The sequence below is a fragment of the Rhea pennata genome, chromosome Z, assembly GCF_028389875.1.
Source record: "Rhea pennata isolate bPtePen1 chromosome Z, bPtePen1.pri, whole genome shotgun sequence".
NCBI lineage: Eukaryota > Metazoa > Chordata > Aves > Rheiformes > Rheidae > Rhea > Rhea pennata.
Window position 1 is genome coordinate 37,453,274 of NC_084702.1, and position 18,286 is coordinate 37,471,559.

The 18,286-nt window shown below is 34.9% G+C and overlaps 1 protein-coding gene across 9 annotated transcripts in view; it reads right to left on the reverse strand.

Moving 5' to 3' along the window:
* Positions 1-261: 261 nt before the first annotated feature.
* CSNK1G3 (casein kinase 1 gamma 3) overlaps positions 262-18,286 on the reverse strand; it is a 70,566-nt gene continuing 52,541 nt past the window's right edge. For 2 of the 9 annotated variants that reach the window (XM_062599207.1, XM_062599206.1), the window contains exons 7-14: positions 16,252-16,337; positions 16,037-16,121; positions 12,372-12,520; positions 11,258-11,353; positions 10,765-10,860; positions 6,634-6,740; positions 6,262-6,285; positions 262-413 (exon numbers count right to left, since the gene is read on the reverse strand). In XM_062599207.1, coding sequence (XP_062455191.1) covers positions 359-413; positions 6,262-6,285; positions 6,634-6,740; positions 10,765-10,860; positions 11,258-11,353; positions 12,372-12,520; positions 16,037-16,121; positions 16,252-16,337 — 698 coding nt within the window. In that variant the 3' untranslated portion in view covers positions 262-358. Of the gene's footprint in view, positions 414-6,261; positions 6,286-6,633; positions 6,741-10,764; positions 10,861-11,257; positions 11,380-12,371; positions 12,521-16,036; positions 16,122-16,251; positions 16,338-18,286 lie in introns of those variants that run through there. The other 7 variants (XM_062599208.1, XM_062599210.1, XM_062599209.1 and 4 more) reach the window with 7 other exon arrangements.

The following is an 18,286-nucleotide window of genomic DNA, read 5'->3' on the forward strand; positions in this document are numbered from 1 at the left end:
GCTGTTACAGAACTCAAATACCAAATTTATGACATTTTTCTCCATCTAAGACACTGCTAATACTTTGTAGAGAAGAAATGCTTCTGATGTTTAGCTTTAGTGAAGATAGCGTCCATTTTGTTGGTCCATTTATTGATGGTCAAAGCAGCACTCATTTGACAAAACTTTAAAGCTTCCAGAATAGATGAACTGAAAAATATGAAAGAAGGAGAACCAAATCAAAACAGAAGCATAACATTTTGTGTCTGAGGGAGTCCTTGAAAAACATGTGTGGTCACTACAGAGATTTTTTTTCTTTAGATCACGAGACAGCAGTTGAACAAGTAAGCAATTTCCCATGTTCTGCTTGCTTCTAAAGTCATTTGTTGCGCTGAATGGTTTTCCTTTTCCTTCGCTTGAAAAAACAGCAGCACCTGCAGGTGTGACATGGATTACATATGATATAAAAAGAGAAGCCACAAAAAAAACTGTGAAAACTGTGTGTTTCACTTGAAGCATGTATTTAAGTTATAGCCACCACTACAGGAATCTATTAAGCTCTATTACAGGTGATAGGCTTTTTAGTGAAACTAAAACTGAAGTAAAGTTGGCACATTTCACCCTTTTTTAGTGAACAAGTTTTATCAACGGAAAAAAATTAAAGAGTATTATGTGATGGTATAGAAAGCATGGGTATTACAGGCTGACTTAAAAACACATCAGTAAAAATAAGGCAAATTTTAATCCCTATTTACTCTTTCATATAATTGTTAATATGCCAAATACAAGCTTGAGCATATCTTAAGCTTGCATTACCTGAACTGCATACTTAAGTCTTTACTGTTGCTAACACAGTGGAACAATTTGAACTTCCTTTTGGCATTTAGAGCTTTGAGAAGCCCTTTTTCTCCAAAAAGGATTTTAGAAAACTATGTCCATCAACAATAAAAATTAACATTCTAATTCAGTGCTGTGATATTAGTAAAGTGAGAATCACAGCTTTACGTGCATAGTAAAGTATACCAACATTCTTCTGTTTTATTGTATATATGAAAACTGAAATTGACAAATATCGTCAATTTCACTTAATAATGGAGAAAACCAGATAGTAATAAAACATCAAAAGCAAAAAAAAGAAAGGAGGGAAGCAGCAGGGAGGTGACACAGGAGGAGTAAGAGAGAATACAGAGAAGGACTACAGAAGCCCAGGGAGTATTTTTGAAAGCAAATTAAAGAGAAGGAAGCAACAAATAAAGAAAACTTTCATTTCCATGCGAAGTTAGCCTGGTATTATTTTAAGCAATTTCCAGCTCCTGACCATCACCTATAAAATTATAGCTCCCATTCTGGAAAACATTCTCAGCACTTTAATTGCAATCAAAAATGAACACACAAGCTTCCTGTCTCAGGACAGCTTGCCCCATAGAGTTCTGTAGCTTGCTTAATGAACTGCTTATTGCAGTACTACATACACTATGAAGACTGATACTTGAGAGTTTTGCCTCAAGCTATGGAGCACAACAGAAATGACAAACTAGAAATTCACTGCATCAATATGCCATCAGCAAGTCCTCAAGCTCATTAAGCATTATCTGTAGTTAAACTTCAAAAGGAATCCTGCTGAGTTTGTTTGGAATATGGGAAAAGGGGAAAGAATGTGAAAACCAGGGAGAATAAGGATCTAAAAAATAAGGTTCTAAATGGGGTGAGAACAACATCCAAAGCAAGGGGAGACAGAAGTTACCTTCTCAAAATATCCAAGGGCACCCTGTTGCTCAGTCACTGAAAAAGTAGTAGTGGGCAGAGGCAGACCAGAGCTGCTCTGAGAGTTATGTAACTTTCAGTAAAAAAAAAACAAATAAATAAAGCACATTGGTTACTGACAGAGAGGAAGCCTAAAACTAAAATTCAATAGGGGAAGCTATGAGGATAGGTTCTTTTATAGCTACCAGAAATAATACTAATTACCTTAAAAGACTTTTTAAAAGTGTTAACTGCTTTGTAATGCTCGTAGCCATGAACTGCAATCAAACTCCCCCGGAACTACAAGCTCCTTTTTTCCCCCCTCCCATCTGTCTACAATCACTAACACACACTATTACTTAAGCTTTGAGTTTAGAAGCAGATGTATGGGGTCCAATCTAGCTTAATCCTTCATTCACCTCAACCTTTTTCCGAGTATTTAATTTATGTAGATATGATATACATCACATCAATGCAAAATATTTCACAATTGTCCCTTTCCAACCTAAAATATTTTGTTAACATCGAAATTCTACTCTGGATTCTAATGGTAAAACACTTTTCCTACAGTTACTTAGACTGTAGAAAAGGCTATCTAGAATTCTTCAAGCCTTTCCTGTTGTAGTGTATTTTGCTTAAATGGAATGTGTACAAAGAACATTAGTCCACATCTCCAAGCTTTAGTACTACTTTGACCCTCTGTGTAATTTAAGAATGCTTTGGGTTTGTTTGCTTTCCTTCCCTGCAAATTTCAACCCATCCTTTGCTGCAATTCCTGTGCTGTCCTTTATTCCTTCTACTTTGCTCCTACTGTCAGCCAGAGAAGCATGGCATTACTACAGAAAACTCAATACTACCCTTAGCCAGTAAGTACTAAGCACTGCCTTTTCCAATCTCCTTGTCCTCTGGATTTCGCATAATATTGCTAAGAGTATTCTGATAACAGGTATTGATTTTATCTGATAAATTATTCTACTGTATTCTAATTCAGAAAATTTCACTATACAATGCTCAAGAGTTCTTTGGTGTGGGAAAATAAATTCTTTGTCAATGTATTTAGAATGTTGATAGAACTCTGCATTAAAGGAATATAAATTCCATATAGTACTGTAAACCAGGGGCCTGGCTTGGAAGCCATTCCTGAAACGCACATTTAACATCCGAGAAATGCTAGACCTGGCAAACCTTCCAAAGCCAAATAAATATAAGCACATTTAGATGGGATGAGGATGACAGATTAAGTTGCCTGGTAAGAAATTTTATGAAAAAATGTAACCCTTAAGCTAGAGACCCATAGTATAACCACTTGAAGAATTATAACCATTTGTAACAAATAACGGCATGTTTTTAAGAATACTGTCACTAGAGGGCCTCATTATCACTTATGCACACAGTGCTTGAAGACAAGCTAAAGTTGGAGGATAGGAGAACTGTTACGAGAATGATACAAGTTTATCACAATATTCAATATCCACTAAGAATGTACAAAACCAGCCCCTAACCTCTTTGCATGTTTCACCCGGTTTCAGCAATAGGAATTACACTGTCTGCTAGAATGTTTTCACTTTCTGGGGAAGCTAAGTGACCTTTGAGATATGGCCCAGGCTAGCAATCTCAGTATTGGTTAATAACAGTTCTTGTCCTACTTCAAAATCTCTATCCTACCTTTTTTTTTTCTGTTAAATCCTTTCACTCTATCACGTGAGCAGTCCCCTGGCATAACAAAGCAACTGGGTATGTGTAATAGTTTACTGTAGGATTATTATATGCTAATGCATGTGCTTCAAGAATGTGCGCTGCAGAAAGGATAGAAGACCATTTCATTCTCTTTTCCTATTTGTCCTTCTTGTCTGCCTATGGCAGAACCTTTTGGTTACCCAAACTTTGCATTTCTGAGCAAACTGTTCTGATGAAGATGGCTAGCAACAAATTAAGGAAAGAAAGACTAATTGATAACTGGAAACCCATCTCTAGAGGTCTGGATCAACAGTCAGATAGAAGTAAATGTAAAAAATAGTTCTTTACATCATAAAAGAAAAGCTAAGCTCTGCAAGTGCCCAGGCAGAACAGCAATCAAGTTATTTTTCCTCCCCCACTACCTCTGTTGTAATACTTGAGAAATCGCTAAAAGCTACTTTTCTACAAGAAAAAAGTCTTAATTTAAGATAGACTCACTGCTAAAGTCACTCTTGTGGTCCAGCAACAGCTGAGGAGTATTATGATAAGCCATAGACTAGAATTCTACATGAATAAGTATGTAACACACATATCAAACAATAGAAATGTGCTAGCTAGATTGTCCCAAACAATAAAATGCTTGCTGAGAAGCTTAGCCTGATTTATAAGGGCACATTGATACAATAATGGTATATCTAATATTCAGTCAAACAATAGTTATGTTCATAATTAAACCACAGGTGACAAAGAGCACTTTCTTCAGTCTTTTAAACCAGGATACAGTCATCTTAAGTTTCTCAAACTAGAATAAGAAATTCTGAACAAAGTGTTTCAGAAAAAGCATTCAAGTTTGTGCCTGCAGAATATGAGGAAAGATTACAAAAAGAAGATATCAGCAAGAGAGGTTAACTTCCTTTATATTTTCAGATGGAGAACAGATTATGAAAAAGGTAAAAAAAAAAAAAAAAAAAAAAAAAAAAAAAAAAAAGACTAACTTATTGACAAAACAATAAGGCCCCTAAAAACAAAATGTCTGGGCTATAGACATATATACAGATACTTGCATTTCCTTACACTGTTCAGCAACTATTAAACATCTCAACACCTTGCAATATTAACCTTACAACTATCATGTCAAAACATAAAATTACTTAAGTCTTCTCAAATATTGTTACTGAGAAAAGTATGCATACCTATATATTGATGTTTGACAGCAAGGTTTGGGATAGGTGTGGGGGAGGGGCTGCCTTAATTACTGGCAAAATACAAAAAAAGAATCCAAAAACTGGTGAATGAAGAAAGTGTAGTTTAAATAGACACCACTGAAAATATGCATTTCATACTGAAAAAAAAAGTAGGATTTCAAGATTAAATTTTTTGCATACAACAAAAGTAGTAAGACTAGGCCAAAAAAGTAAAGGATTGTGTATTTGTCTACCGTTATTCAAATTAGAGGAAATGAACAAAACTAGTAACCTCTCTACTTTCAAAGCAGCCAATAGTATCTCAGTTTCTCAAAAATCCGTTGCTTTCAATAGAAATCTAAATATAGATTTAAACATTTCAGTACCACCCCAAGTTTTTTAAATTTTGAACTTTTTCCTGTATGTAGATAAACTGGGTCCTGCAGGCTTCAGGAAAAGTGATCACTGCACTTACGAAAAGGAGAGGATGGGTAACTTCTCTGCCACGTGGAACCTACCAATATCCTAGTTCTTAAAGGTAGGGTTTGGTTTTTTTTTTTTTTTTTTTCCTCCCCCTTTTTTGGTGATACTGGTGGATGTTGCTGTTTTTTTTTCATTTGTTTTAAACAAACTGGTTTCTTCTTGCCAGAAGAATTAATGAAAATAATAGAGTACTTTTTAAACACAGCAGATAAAGAACCCCAGGCCTTCCCACACATCATCTAATATAGAAAAATAAGGCGCAGATGCAATACAACAGACACTGCCATTCACAATTAACTACATATGCATGAAGACCACCTACATCAAAACCAGAGTCTACAGGACAATCACTTCAGGAACCATCAAGAAATTCTCCATTGTTTAAAGTTAGGAAAGTGTGGTCCTACAAAATTCATGGCTATAACGAAATGCTTACCTTTTTTTTCTGCTACTAATGTATGCTTTCATACTTAAGTGCCTCTATTTTATGATCAGCTACAATTCATGCCCTTTCAAAATTCTACTCCCAGAAAAATTGAGATGATAGTTAAAGACAGAATAATTTTTAACAAGATCTGTAACTGTTTTACTTTTTGTACTTTTCAAGATTCTGTACTTCTTTGTACCCTTGACTATTACTTGAATATATATATATATATATATGTGTGTGTGTATATACATACAGTGTATGTATATACACTACCTACCAGTGTAGTTTTAGGCACCCCCAAAGCGGTTTTAAATAAGAAGTTAACAGGTTGTCAAAGACTGATATTTTCATAAGTACAACATATAAAGAGCTAATGAGCAAAGTTAAAACATCAGTTAGCATTTATTGTTTGTTCATATATGTGAGTACTTTTCTGTATGTTAAACACTAGCTAAATGCTATAACACCTGAAAAATATTTTCCCCTCTAAAACAGCATAGGAAATAAAAATATTGTTCTACTTACTAAAAAGGATTAGAAAGAGTACACCACAGACTACACACAACTTAAAAGCAAGAAAAATTCGCAGCAGGCAAAATAGCTCCTCAACATGACTGTTTGTAAAAATTAACTGTTTAATGATATTAAATACTTTTGTAATGTCCAATCTGAATTGTCATACTAAAAGTTCTCTGAAATAAGTTTTAGAGCAATAAGAATAAAGCCTGTGAGGCTATTTCTGCCTGCCTCTGCTTTAGAACTCACCACATGTTCAAAACTTTCTGGCAGCTATACACAAAGAAAATAAGGGAGAAAAGAGAATCAGAATACATTATAGAGGAAGAATTCTACATCTTTTATACATAAATTTTGGTAATCAGAACACTTAAAATAGCTTTTTCAAAATAAGTTTAAAAAATCAAACATGCAAGCACTTCTTTAGTAGAGATGTGTTATTGAGAGCTGTAGCCCAAAACAGCACAGAAAGTACACTGTTTAAATACTTAAGCCAAAATTAAGTATAGTACTCTATTATTTTGCCTCTCACTAGTGGTTACTGAGTTCAGTCAAGATTTTTCAAATAACTAGACAAGTAGGTAAGCACAAAATCAAGAGTATACAAAATGAAGTACGCACTTTGTTTCATCCATGACTTCTACTTCTGCAGGAGCTGTGATGGGTGCATTTGAACGGCCTGCAGTTGGGTCATCTGTGTTCAATTCTCCATTGGTTGAGCTTACTACCTGTAATCACCAGAAATAAGTGAAATCAGGCTAATGTCAGACTTTGCATTTGTAAATTCCTGAAGTTATAATAAGTCTTCAAGACTTATTTAATTTAGCTGGAAGAAAAACAAAAACTTCTCTCTGAAAAGGGATCACAAGGTCTCTGAAAGTAGAACTGCACCAAAGAGTACTGACAGTCTGCAAAACAGCATCAGTTCTGCTCCTCAGCACAAATGTCTTAAGTTTCATTCCAATCCACTACTGCTGAAGACAGCTTACAATCCTAAATTCTATACCTTGCTAAAATAACTTAGAATACTAAAATTAGTTTCCTGTGACATCAGTAAAGTGTCTCAGAATCTGAGCGAAACATGGACTCAGCAAAAGACTTGTAAAGCAGGATAAAACAAACATGTGTACTCTCCCGATCCCAGAGCACGTGAGCTTAAATCAGACCAGCCATTACTTTCCTGGCTCTCAGAAAAGATGCTAATGGTCCCAGAAATCATCACAACATCTGTTACAGGAAAAGAACGGGAATCAGACAAAAATAAGAACAAAGGTCATCTGGAGACTAGAGATTTAAAACAATTTCAAGCATCTTGCTAACAGATCACATCTTGGTATAAATTTAGAACATGAGTTCTTCAGCAGTTTAATTTGAAGAGCATATATACACACTTTGGACAGTGCTTATCATCCTGTATGCCATAAAGCTAACAGTAATTTACAATACTACACCTACTGCCTAATATCCAGGCATATTAATTGTGAAACAAATTAGCTTAGATCCTTATTCCCTTCAAAGCCTGTTAAGAGCCAATAATAAGACTGAAGTTAAGCCTGAATATCAATTTCTCAAATGATAATAATAAATGTTTAGGCAATCACCATGCTTTGTTTTAGATCTGAGTACAAGCAAACTAGTCTTATTTATCATGTTTGAAAATAAGGTACAAGCGTTTTCAGAAAATTTATCTGACAATTGACTTGCTTACCTCCACAGTAAGAATTACAAAAAGTTGAAAAAGACTTAAAAGATTACTTGCCCAATTACAATTTTCAATAATCAAATTCCTCACTCTTCAAAAATAAAGCCAGTCTATATAACTAAGCAAAGTAAGATGTCACTATTGACATCTAGAATTCTGTATTTTACTTCCAACAAGTCTCCAAAGAAGATAAAAGAATTGAGATTCATACTACCTTTTTAACATTAAAAAAATAAACTTAGGGATACTGACTTGTTTCAGCTAACATTAATATCTTAACTTCCTGAAAGAGGCTTCTTGCAACTCAAAAGAAATTACATGAAATATCTGAACTTTCAAGCAGTTCCTACTTTCTAAGCACCTTCGAACTCCACAGAATTTCACTGGGAATTCTTAAAGCTGATCTTGTAACCTATTTTAGTGAGTTTCCAAATGGGAAAAGAGAAAGAAGAGGAGGAAGACAACATTCCAGCATCTCTCAAATGATGAAAAGATATAATGGATTAGTACAGTCTTTGAGTGCATAAACAGTTCGCAATTCAAGCACAGAAGGACAACAGTTTCTCAGCAGCTGATGTTTTGGGGAATTGAGATAAATTTAAAAGATAAAGACATAAGAGGTTGTCTAGTGAATTGCTGTGACACCCAGCAAGTTGCTTTCATTAATAAAGCTATAAAAACTAGAAAATCTTGTACAACAGCATTTTTAGCTTATTGCAAATAGAGGTGTGAAAGAATGAATGTGACATTTTTCAAGGAATAGTTTTCCCTTCAGAATTCAGTTTGCTAACAGCATTTGTATTTTTAACATAAGTTGATGCTACAACACAGGATTAGACATGTTAAGCATATCATCACTATGTGACAGTCTAGAGAGTTTAGGTTAGCTTAAGTTTATACAAAAATCAATAATTAATAGTTCAATTTAGAACTTGAATGTTTCCTACTTGAACACTATTACAAAGAACAAAAGCATACACACCAACTATATATATACACACACACACACACCAGCACACAATCCACTATTTTAATATATGTATGTATATGTGTGTGTGTGTGTGTGTGTATATATATATATATGTATGTATACATATAAAAATGAAGAACCATTAACATTTTAATAAACAAATCTGCTACAGAAGGACCTCACAGATGGCAATTAATTAAAAATCTGTTACGGTAGTGACCTAACATTCTGCTGTTGCTTTAAAAGAAAGTTTTCTGCCATAAGATTTTCATAGATTATAGAAAATATGATAATTCAGCAAACAGGTGATCTCAGAGATGAGAAAAGACTCACTAACGTCATAGAAAATATAAACACACTAAGTCCATTCCTTAGACTCAACTTTCCTTTGAACAATTATCTGTTCTTTCAAAACTTATCCTCTTAGAAATGATCAGAAATCTGGCTAAACTAGCTAGATAATCTTCCAAGCATGAATTAGCTGGTGTCTGCTACAACAAAGAGGTATTTAACAGTATGCAGAGGAATCAAACTTCAGAACAAAAGAAAATACTTTTGTCATTTTATATCTGCTTTTAATAAGGAGGAGTGACCATCTCCACATTAAAAAAGCAGCTCAATCCAGCTGGCTTGGAAATACCCTTCTGCATAACATTTGAGTTTTAAAGAAACAGAACAAATGGCTGCAATTTTGCATCACTGTGCTGGGATTGCTAAAATACTGACATTGCATTAAGTTGAACGTTCAAATTTGAGAGGTCTATCAACTGGAATTTAACAAGTTAAATATTAATTTCTAACCTGAATGATAACAAATATGGAAGAAATGTAGTAATTTTGGAAGATATAATCTCAAATCCAATTTAGATTATCATTATTAGACACCATTATACTGTTCTCAAAGGATAAACTGACTATAAAATAGATGAAATTGAGAGAATAATTATATTCAAGTCAGAAATATTGGTATAGTTTTCAAAATATTTGTCTACGGGAAACTATTAACATAGCTTTAAAAATGAAGCTTTTCAGGAAATATCTTAGAAAAATTAAACTCTTCTTGGTAAACACTGATTATTTATTAACTTTTCTGATATGACACAACAGCAGTTTCTAAGGCAGCAAAACTTAGTGGATGTAAGCACTCTAAGAAGATACTAGTTTATTCTACTGAATTATCAGTGATATGACTGTAGCTCCATTTCCTTCACCCTAGAATTTTCACTCCTTATCTTCAAGAATAGACACAAACTTTTAAAACACCCCCTCACACACAAAAAAAAAAACTCCCAAAAAACCACAATCAGCTATAAAAGAATCATACATAGTTTATATTTCCAGAATCAAAAATGCAAGCAAAGGAAAAAAATTTCTGCCATGTAACAAATCTCTATTTTAATTTAGGACTTGAAATGTCAAGTTATATAGATCAGGCAGCCGAACTTTTTAATCTTTCTATATTAAATTTAGATTTCCCTGCATATTATTTCAAAGATCCCACTCCGATGAAATATATTCAAAGAACAAGATACCAAAAAAAACCAAAACAAAACAGAAAAAGGAAAAGCTCTTTAGAGATGAAAAATCAATAATAAAGGAAAAATTCTACTCATATTCCGCTGATAAGTAGGAAGTACAACCCTAGGAAACATTCAAGAGCAAAGTTTAAGCAAAAATGCGAGTTAATACTTTTGCCTGAAGTCTGTGTAAGCAGTATGACTTTAATAAATACTGAATTAAACAGATAGTATTCTAGTTGCTAATACAATTAATATCATATTGGCTGTCTAAACTTCAACTAATTTCACTGATGTAAGCATATATTCCCTCAGAAGAATGGATAATTCCAAGGTTTTCAGTTTTCACGAAAAAAACACAAGCAGAAATTCAACAAAAAAGTTCCATAGCTTTCTGCATCTGTTTTTATTGTTTGGTAACTGTAAAGCAGGAAAGAGCAGGCACATTCTGAACACAACTGGAAAGCAAATTTAAGCTGAAAACAGGAATCATGTCAGGTACTACAGCAGACTAACATTACATAACACAAAAGTAATCAGTCATGCAAAGAAGCAGAAAATACCTGTACCGAGCCACCATGTCTGTCAGCTGCTAAGTGAGCTCTCAAGTGATGTGGATTGGCTTGCTGGGAGTCCCAAGCTGCCCTATGATCTGTTGACTACCATTGTTTGGACGTGTTAGGCATATACGCAAAACGAAAAAAAATCCAAAATATTAAACCTTTCATTCATAAGTTATTTTCTAAAAATCAAAGAATCTCTACATATTCAATTCCTATGTAGGCCTTACATCCATGCTACCTGTATACATATATTTACAAGTATATTTTGATAGAAGAGCTGCAATTCAGCTAAAACTAAATGCCTCATAAGAAAAAGCCCGCCACCACCTTAACCCTGTAACTAAGCTTAGGTAAATGGACAAAGATCTAAATTCATATTTTTACTACCACTGTTAAAAATCCTAGTTTTAAAAAAGTAAGAAAAACACACATACATGGCAAATCATTAGAGAGAAGACAAAGAAACGCTGCTAATTTCACATGAGCAGTTTACCTGATTTTTGGATTGCTGCACCTTATCTCTGTGCTGATGTGCTTCTCTGTTTGACAATAGCGCAGGGTCTGAATGAATTGAACCCACTGGAGTAGGCTACAAATATAAACATTATGTAGCAACTGGTAAAAAAAATAAATTTTCTAAGTCTTACCAAAAATTACTGCATTGTAATCCAAAATAAAGTCTATATCTGTCATCAATTGTTATATAGTTATAATCTCAAATTATCAAGTTAAAGTAAAATTCCAATAGATATTCAGTAATACCAAAAATAAAGTAAACCTTATTTTCTGTATTCTTTAAAATATAACATAATTATAGCAATTTTGTTTAATCACAAAGTTATTTACTTAAAAAATTTAAGTTATTCTAAGCTAGTAAAAATATAGAAATTGTATAACATTTTTAAAGTTTATCTGCTAACCCTGTAATTTTCAAAATGCTCTGTGCTTTATTCAGAAGACTGGACTTAGAACAACAACTACACAATTGCATAAAGTATCAGTTATGAATATTATATGTCCACTTTCTGAGATCTCTGCAATTAACATCCATTTATGGGACACTCTGGTAAAAGTCTAAAGAAAAAAGTTTAAAACAAATTTTAGTGCTAAACACTGAAAAAACATACTAGCAATAAAACATTGCAATTCTTCCAGATAATGGCACAAGGAACTTCAGGGGAGAATGTATAATCTGGAATTGCTGAATTTATGCATACATAACCCCTCTTCTACACATTAAAAAAAGACAACTTCTAGTTCTGAAAAAAATTGTATTTTACTATTTCTTTGAAAAAATGCAGTATTTGCTGCAACTTTAGATGCACTGGAGTGAAAACTGAATTCCTACACTGTATTTCATTAAATTAATTTTTTTCTTTATTAAGATAAAAACCTGATTCTGCTTGATATCTAAAAGAGTAGAGACTCAGTATGAAAAACCCAAGCCAAAAGGTAGCATTTGAAAATGCATCTGAAAATAGATTTGTAATAGAAAGTGTTTATAACTCTTGTAGCTGGCACAGGAACATCTATCTTTTAATTCAAGACTAATAACATCTCAGAACTTATGAGAAAACCCAGCATCTGAACAGCTTAATTGTACTCACCAACTGTTTGCCAATCCAGTCATACTCATAATCAAACATATAGCCCTTCCGGTCAAATAAGTCTGTAAAGAGCTTTCGTAAGTAGTCGTAGTCCGGTTTTTCAAAAAAATCTAGCCTTCTCACATAACGTAGATATGTAGCCATTTCCTCTATATAAATAAGAAACACGCATAATTGTCATGTGTGTTTCAATAGCTCTTCAAAAATATTATGACATTTTAAAATTACCCTTTCTTCTACCTCTCATTGTAAGAGCTGAATAGTTGTTTGCCATGATTCTGTGAGTTATCAGAACAGTAATAGTTAGTTACTACTACTAACAGTAATAGTATTCCAGAAGCAATGCCGCATTCTAAATATATTCTAGGAAAACACACTCACGTGAGAGCCCCCTTATTTTCACCTTTGTGTTACCTGCAGAGATAATCCATCTCCTCTCCAACCTTCCAAACCTCATGGCCTGTGTGACAGAAAGGTGCAGAGAGAAGTGCCTCTTTTCTTCCACCCCCACCCCAAGAAACTGTAAAAAAACAAGCCTTAGAAAAGGCTAAGGAGGATGGGGGCATATATAAATTAGTGGGTGGAATATGTATCAAAGAGCACCTGTCCCTGGCAAGTAACCTCCCTTTTTTTTTTGAGAAAGGATCCATATGTACATTCTGAAGCGGGTAATTCTAACTCTCCTGACAAAACGCTTGATATGATCTCCCCTGTTGAGTAATCACTGTAATATGTAATATGAAGCCCCATTGGGTGCTTCAAAACATCATATTCAATGAAGGTGTTGGACGGAAGCTGCAGATACCTAGAACAGAAACACCACAAGGAAGGACTAACATTACCTGAGCTCTTGTAGAATGATTTCTGACCAGTGTCAGAAATTTACTATCACTGTTTAAATAGCAGGTCAACATACAAATGGAGATTCATTTAGGTGGGCATTACAAGGGAATTGTAGAACTCTCAGATCTCCTGGTAGCAGAGATAACCAGGGAGATTTCTGAAAGGGCCCGGACCTGCAAACATAAAAGGAAAGATCTGTCCTAGTCATCAGGAGTATGAAGTACAGACTGAGCACTAGCAGACAGCCTCCTAATTAAGATGAAACTCCAGCACCCGCTATTGGCAGGATCATAGAGTAAGTCATCATGGAAGTCCTATTTTTTTTTTAGGAACTATATATACCATGAGGGGCTAAATCTCCAACACCCTTCTGAGAAAACAGCTATAAAGAACAGCCACCCTTATGGATGGAAGACTCAAGAGCTGAAAAGGATAGCCAATGAGCAACTAAAGCACAGGCTTCAACTTCCATTGAGAAACTGTTCAGACAGGTGATAACGTTTCCAATTGGCATTCAAGAATCAATGAACTGAGTAGGGTGCGGAAATACAGCAGTGTGAGAAAGCAGTATATTGTGAGGAGAGATACATTACCAAACTTTCACAAAAGTCCTATAGATCTTTACACTCCAACAGGTCTTACAAGAAAGAAAACTAAAGTACTAGAGGTGCAGAGAGAGCAACAGGCTAACAATGCTGAAATTCTGGTTCATTCAGATGAACCATCCATCTCCTGGTACAGACAAGAAATCACACTGTGGTAGTTTGGAATAGAGCACTGTAAGAGCTCTCACACTCTCAGATCAAGCTGAAGCATTTGACTTCAGTTCTGGGACAGAAGTTTGACAAGCAGAACTCAAAGTAACTTGCATAGAATCCTTTGTAATTCATAGAAAAACAGGGAATCACATCCCCACTCAAACCAAAGAAAAGCATTAACTCCTCACAGTAAAACCTAAAAGGCTGTTCAGAATGCCCCCAAGGCATAAGAGAAGGTATCTCTAACTACAGAACCATAGAATCAAAGGAAAAATAACATTCAGAAAAGATGCCATGACATCTAACGATCCCATGAAGAGCCAGGCATGCCAGGAGGAGCACAACAGTATCACTGCATTCTCACCCTAAGCTGCACACACACTTCATTAAGTCCAGAGAAGCTGACATTTTGCAATGCAGACAAGGTGTTGAAAAGATCATATCCTCTAACAGAGGATGACTGAGAACTACAGAGGCAGTGCTAAGGTTGACTTGCGCCAAGTTACGCCCTTTCAGGGACAGAGGGGTAGAAACAGAGGAATAGGTTGCAGACCAGCCTCAGAACAAAAAGCTAGGACGCAGTTTAGTGTCAGTGTTGTCCACACTGCACAGGAAGATGGTGCCAAGTCATCCAGAACTGCTGAATAATAAAGTCAGTTCTGACAAAAGCACAGCATTAAGCACTATGGTTTGGGCAGGAGCACATGAAGCAGTGACTTGGAAGATTTCCTTGGCAACAAAGGTCGAAACCAGCAGGCAAGCAAGACTCTTCAACAACCATACTGCCCAAAGAGGTCAGTGTTTGAAGTGAAGTGCTGATACATCACCAGGGACCTCTCTAACCAATCTTTTCTGAGGTAAATCAGGACTCAAAGGATGTAAGGTGCACGTCTTCAGAGATATGGAGGCTACAGCTGAGACATTTAATGCAAATGAACCTGCTATAAAACAAGTGCTGACTCCAAAATTGGAGAAGACCCTCATTGCACATTTGAAGTAGATATACAGAGTTTAAGGCCTTGCTCACACTTCATTTACAGCTTGAAAAAGCAGTCACGTTGGCAGTTCTCAAAGACAGTACAATCCCACACAACATGGGATGAAAAGATGCATTTCACATGCAACAAAAAACAAAACATCTTCCACTGGAAGTACTGAATTCTCTTGCCTTCTGGAACTTGATTTAGCTGACTGAAAGAAACTTAAGAGGTAGCAGATGCACTTCTCTTTATATTCCAGGCCGTAAGAGGGAAGTATGACAGGGCAAAGGTACATCATCTATGGACATCTGAAACACAAAGACTTCCACATGCAAGAATATCGCTATTATGATGTGAACCCTAAGAAGTTTATCTGTGTGCTTTCCAGGATCAAATAGATTTTCCTGTTTAATTTTTGGGCCCAGCTCTGCAAATAACCATGTACTTGATTAACTTTGGTGCAAGTAGTCTACTAGATATATAGAGGTAGTCTTATGCACAGTCATTTGCAGAAATTGCACCATATATAGTCCAATTAGATTTATTTTTAAAAGGATGTTTTAGTTCCATCCAGAACTGCCAATCTTCAGCTAGTCCAACTTTTAAGAGATAATTGCCATGCTTGCCTTTCTCAAGTCTTCCAATACAAGTTTCAAGGATAACCATAAGCACATGTCACCTGAAACTACTTGCAACTCATTGTTTTCAATATTTCAAGCTGTTGCTAATGATCATGTAATAGCTGCAAAGCTGGTCATTTTTAAAAAAGAGATTTGAAATAAATGTTAGTTTTGGAGTTGAGAAGGCTTGCAAAATTTTATATCTGAATACAGATATAAACTAGTTGGCCACTGTAAGAATATGTATTTTTTTAGTGTTCCCTTTAGAAGAAATTATCTATAAAAAAATGCCAGCATTACTTTACTGCTGTTTCAAAGGACAATTCTTTTAACTACTACTAAAATATATAAAATACTTTTTGGAAGGATTGTTATTTTACTTACAATAGCAAAATTTATAAAAATCATATATGCCAGTTTTGTTTCTCAGATCAGTACATATTTTTATTAACACCAGACACTACCTGGGAAGTTTTCACACAATACTTCTATAGGTGTTGCTCGTTTTGTGTCTCCAATTTTCTGATAACGTTCTTTTAATGTATCAGCCTAGGATATAAGAACAAAAAACATTTTCTGAATTCATACAATTTGCAGACAAACTTTCCCAAAGAAAAAGATCATGCCAAAAAAAGCTGATGATCTGAAATCAGGAAAGATATCAAAAAAAAAACACTACCTTTAAACCTTGCCATGGAAGGCTTCCTCTGAGAAAATACATAAACATATGACCTAAAGCTTCCAAATCATCTCTTCTACTTTGCTCTGAAACAAAATCCAAATATTATTAGGACAATAAATCTGCAGAATTTTACATTAACAAGATTACCTTTCAAATCACATAAAAGCAATTTGAAGATATAAAGTACTTGAAATTAAACTGAGCATTTGTTAGGGATTTTTTGTTTTTGTTTATTTGTTTGCTTTTTGATGAGCCATCAAGAACAGAGCTAAAACAGAAAATGCAGATGCAAACTGCTGGTATATTCATTAACAGTACTTTAAATAAATCATGGTGTAAAACATTGCTCTGATTTTACACTATGCTCTGACTTTTTACATACCCAACCGCATTACATTATCAATTTTCATGTTAGTTCTTTTCTTAAATTGTTCCAAATCCACTTTAACTGAATACACTTTTCCTCTATAAAAATCACAGAAAAGACGTACATTTCTCTGCACCCCTTTATGGGCTTTCTAAGCAAGCTGAAGGTCGTCTGAAGATGACCAAGACCACTTATTATTTGATCAAAAAGCAGCATCCATCAGGCACGTACATACAGCCTGTTCTCAGATATAGCTGACTTAAAGCTAAGTTATGTAAGAAACTTTGGCACAAAATTAATTTGTCTGCAGTCCTGAGGGGTAGTCATTCAACCAGAATTCAGATTTTGGTTGAAATCCTTGAAAAAAAAAAACTTAGAGAAGCTTTATGAAACAGTAAAGTAACAATGCAATGTATTCAAAGTGTATTCATATTAATTCTAAATAAAATCTAATATACTTAGGAATTCTCAATGAAATAGACACAATAGTCAAGGTCTTTAAAGAACTAGTAACAAACATTTTACATTATCAACCTACTTCATTGTGTACTGCTGTAGAAAGAGGAATTAGTATGTTACCTTTGGTACTAAGGGGCATTACTTCCCTCTAACACCTTCCCTAACAGAAGATATAAAACCCAAATATTAACATTCCTCTATTCAGCATTTTCACAAAAATAAAATGACTACACCTTGACAGGGAGAGAAAGAGTAGAAAAGCAGATGAAAAACCATTTGTTACATTTTGAAACACGAAGTTCAACAAAGCCAATCTAGTCTTGATCCAATCAACTCAAAATGTTACAGTAAATACACTGCACCCGAACAACAATTCTTAACTCAATATTAACAGCAGTTTTACTTCTTCCTGTTTTCTAGCCCTATCTTGGTCACACTCGAACACTAGGTAAACACATACTAACAAATGATTAAGGAAATAACAGTAAAATGTACAATAATTCAGAGCATGGACTAGAAACCCCTCACTTCATCACACATCTGCCAGTCACATGACATGCTTCTTCTGCACTCAGTTGTCCTTTATTCTTCACCATGTTTTCAGTTCCCTTGCCAACACTCACTGATGCTGTCCTGTCTCAAATCGAGCACCCACCAGACAACCCGGTCTTCTCTGAATTTCTCTGCTAACCATGCAACATCCCATTTGCTGCTTCATACTGCATAAGTGTCATGCTAATGCATCCATGAGGAGAGAGCAGGAATTTAATATTAGATTTCCATGTCTGATGGATTTCAGTATGTGATGGAAGTGTTAACTCCAGTTGCTTCATGGAACCCTGTGCTCTTCATGAGATGAGGTGGATATGGAGACATTGACCACTTAAAGAGCACTGCTCATAAATTTTACACAATCCAACATGAACATGCTTTACGTAAGACAGTTCACTGGCTGCAAGGAGATGGTAGCAAAGTATAATGTGTGAAAAGCGCAGTCAAAGGTCTGTGAACAGTATTAAAGTATAGCCCACAAAAAGAAACCAGAAAGCTCTATTTGGTCTTTGCTAAGGGAAAATAATTCCTCTCCTCTGCATTAATTTCTACAGGTCATGCTGATGAAAAAGTTAACCTGTTTTCCTTTTAAAAGCTTGTTATTTTTGAGCCACTGCTCCTTCATCAAGAGCTTCCTCATCAAGGAGAAACTTT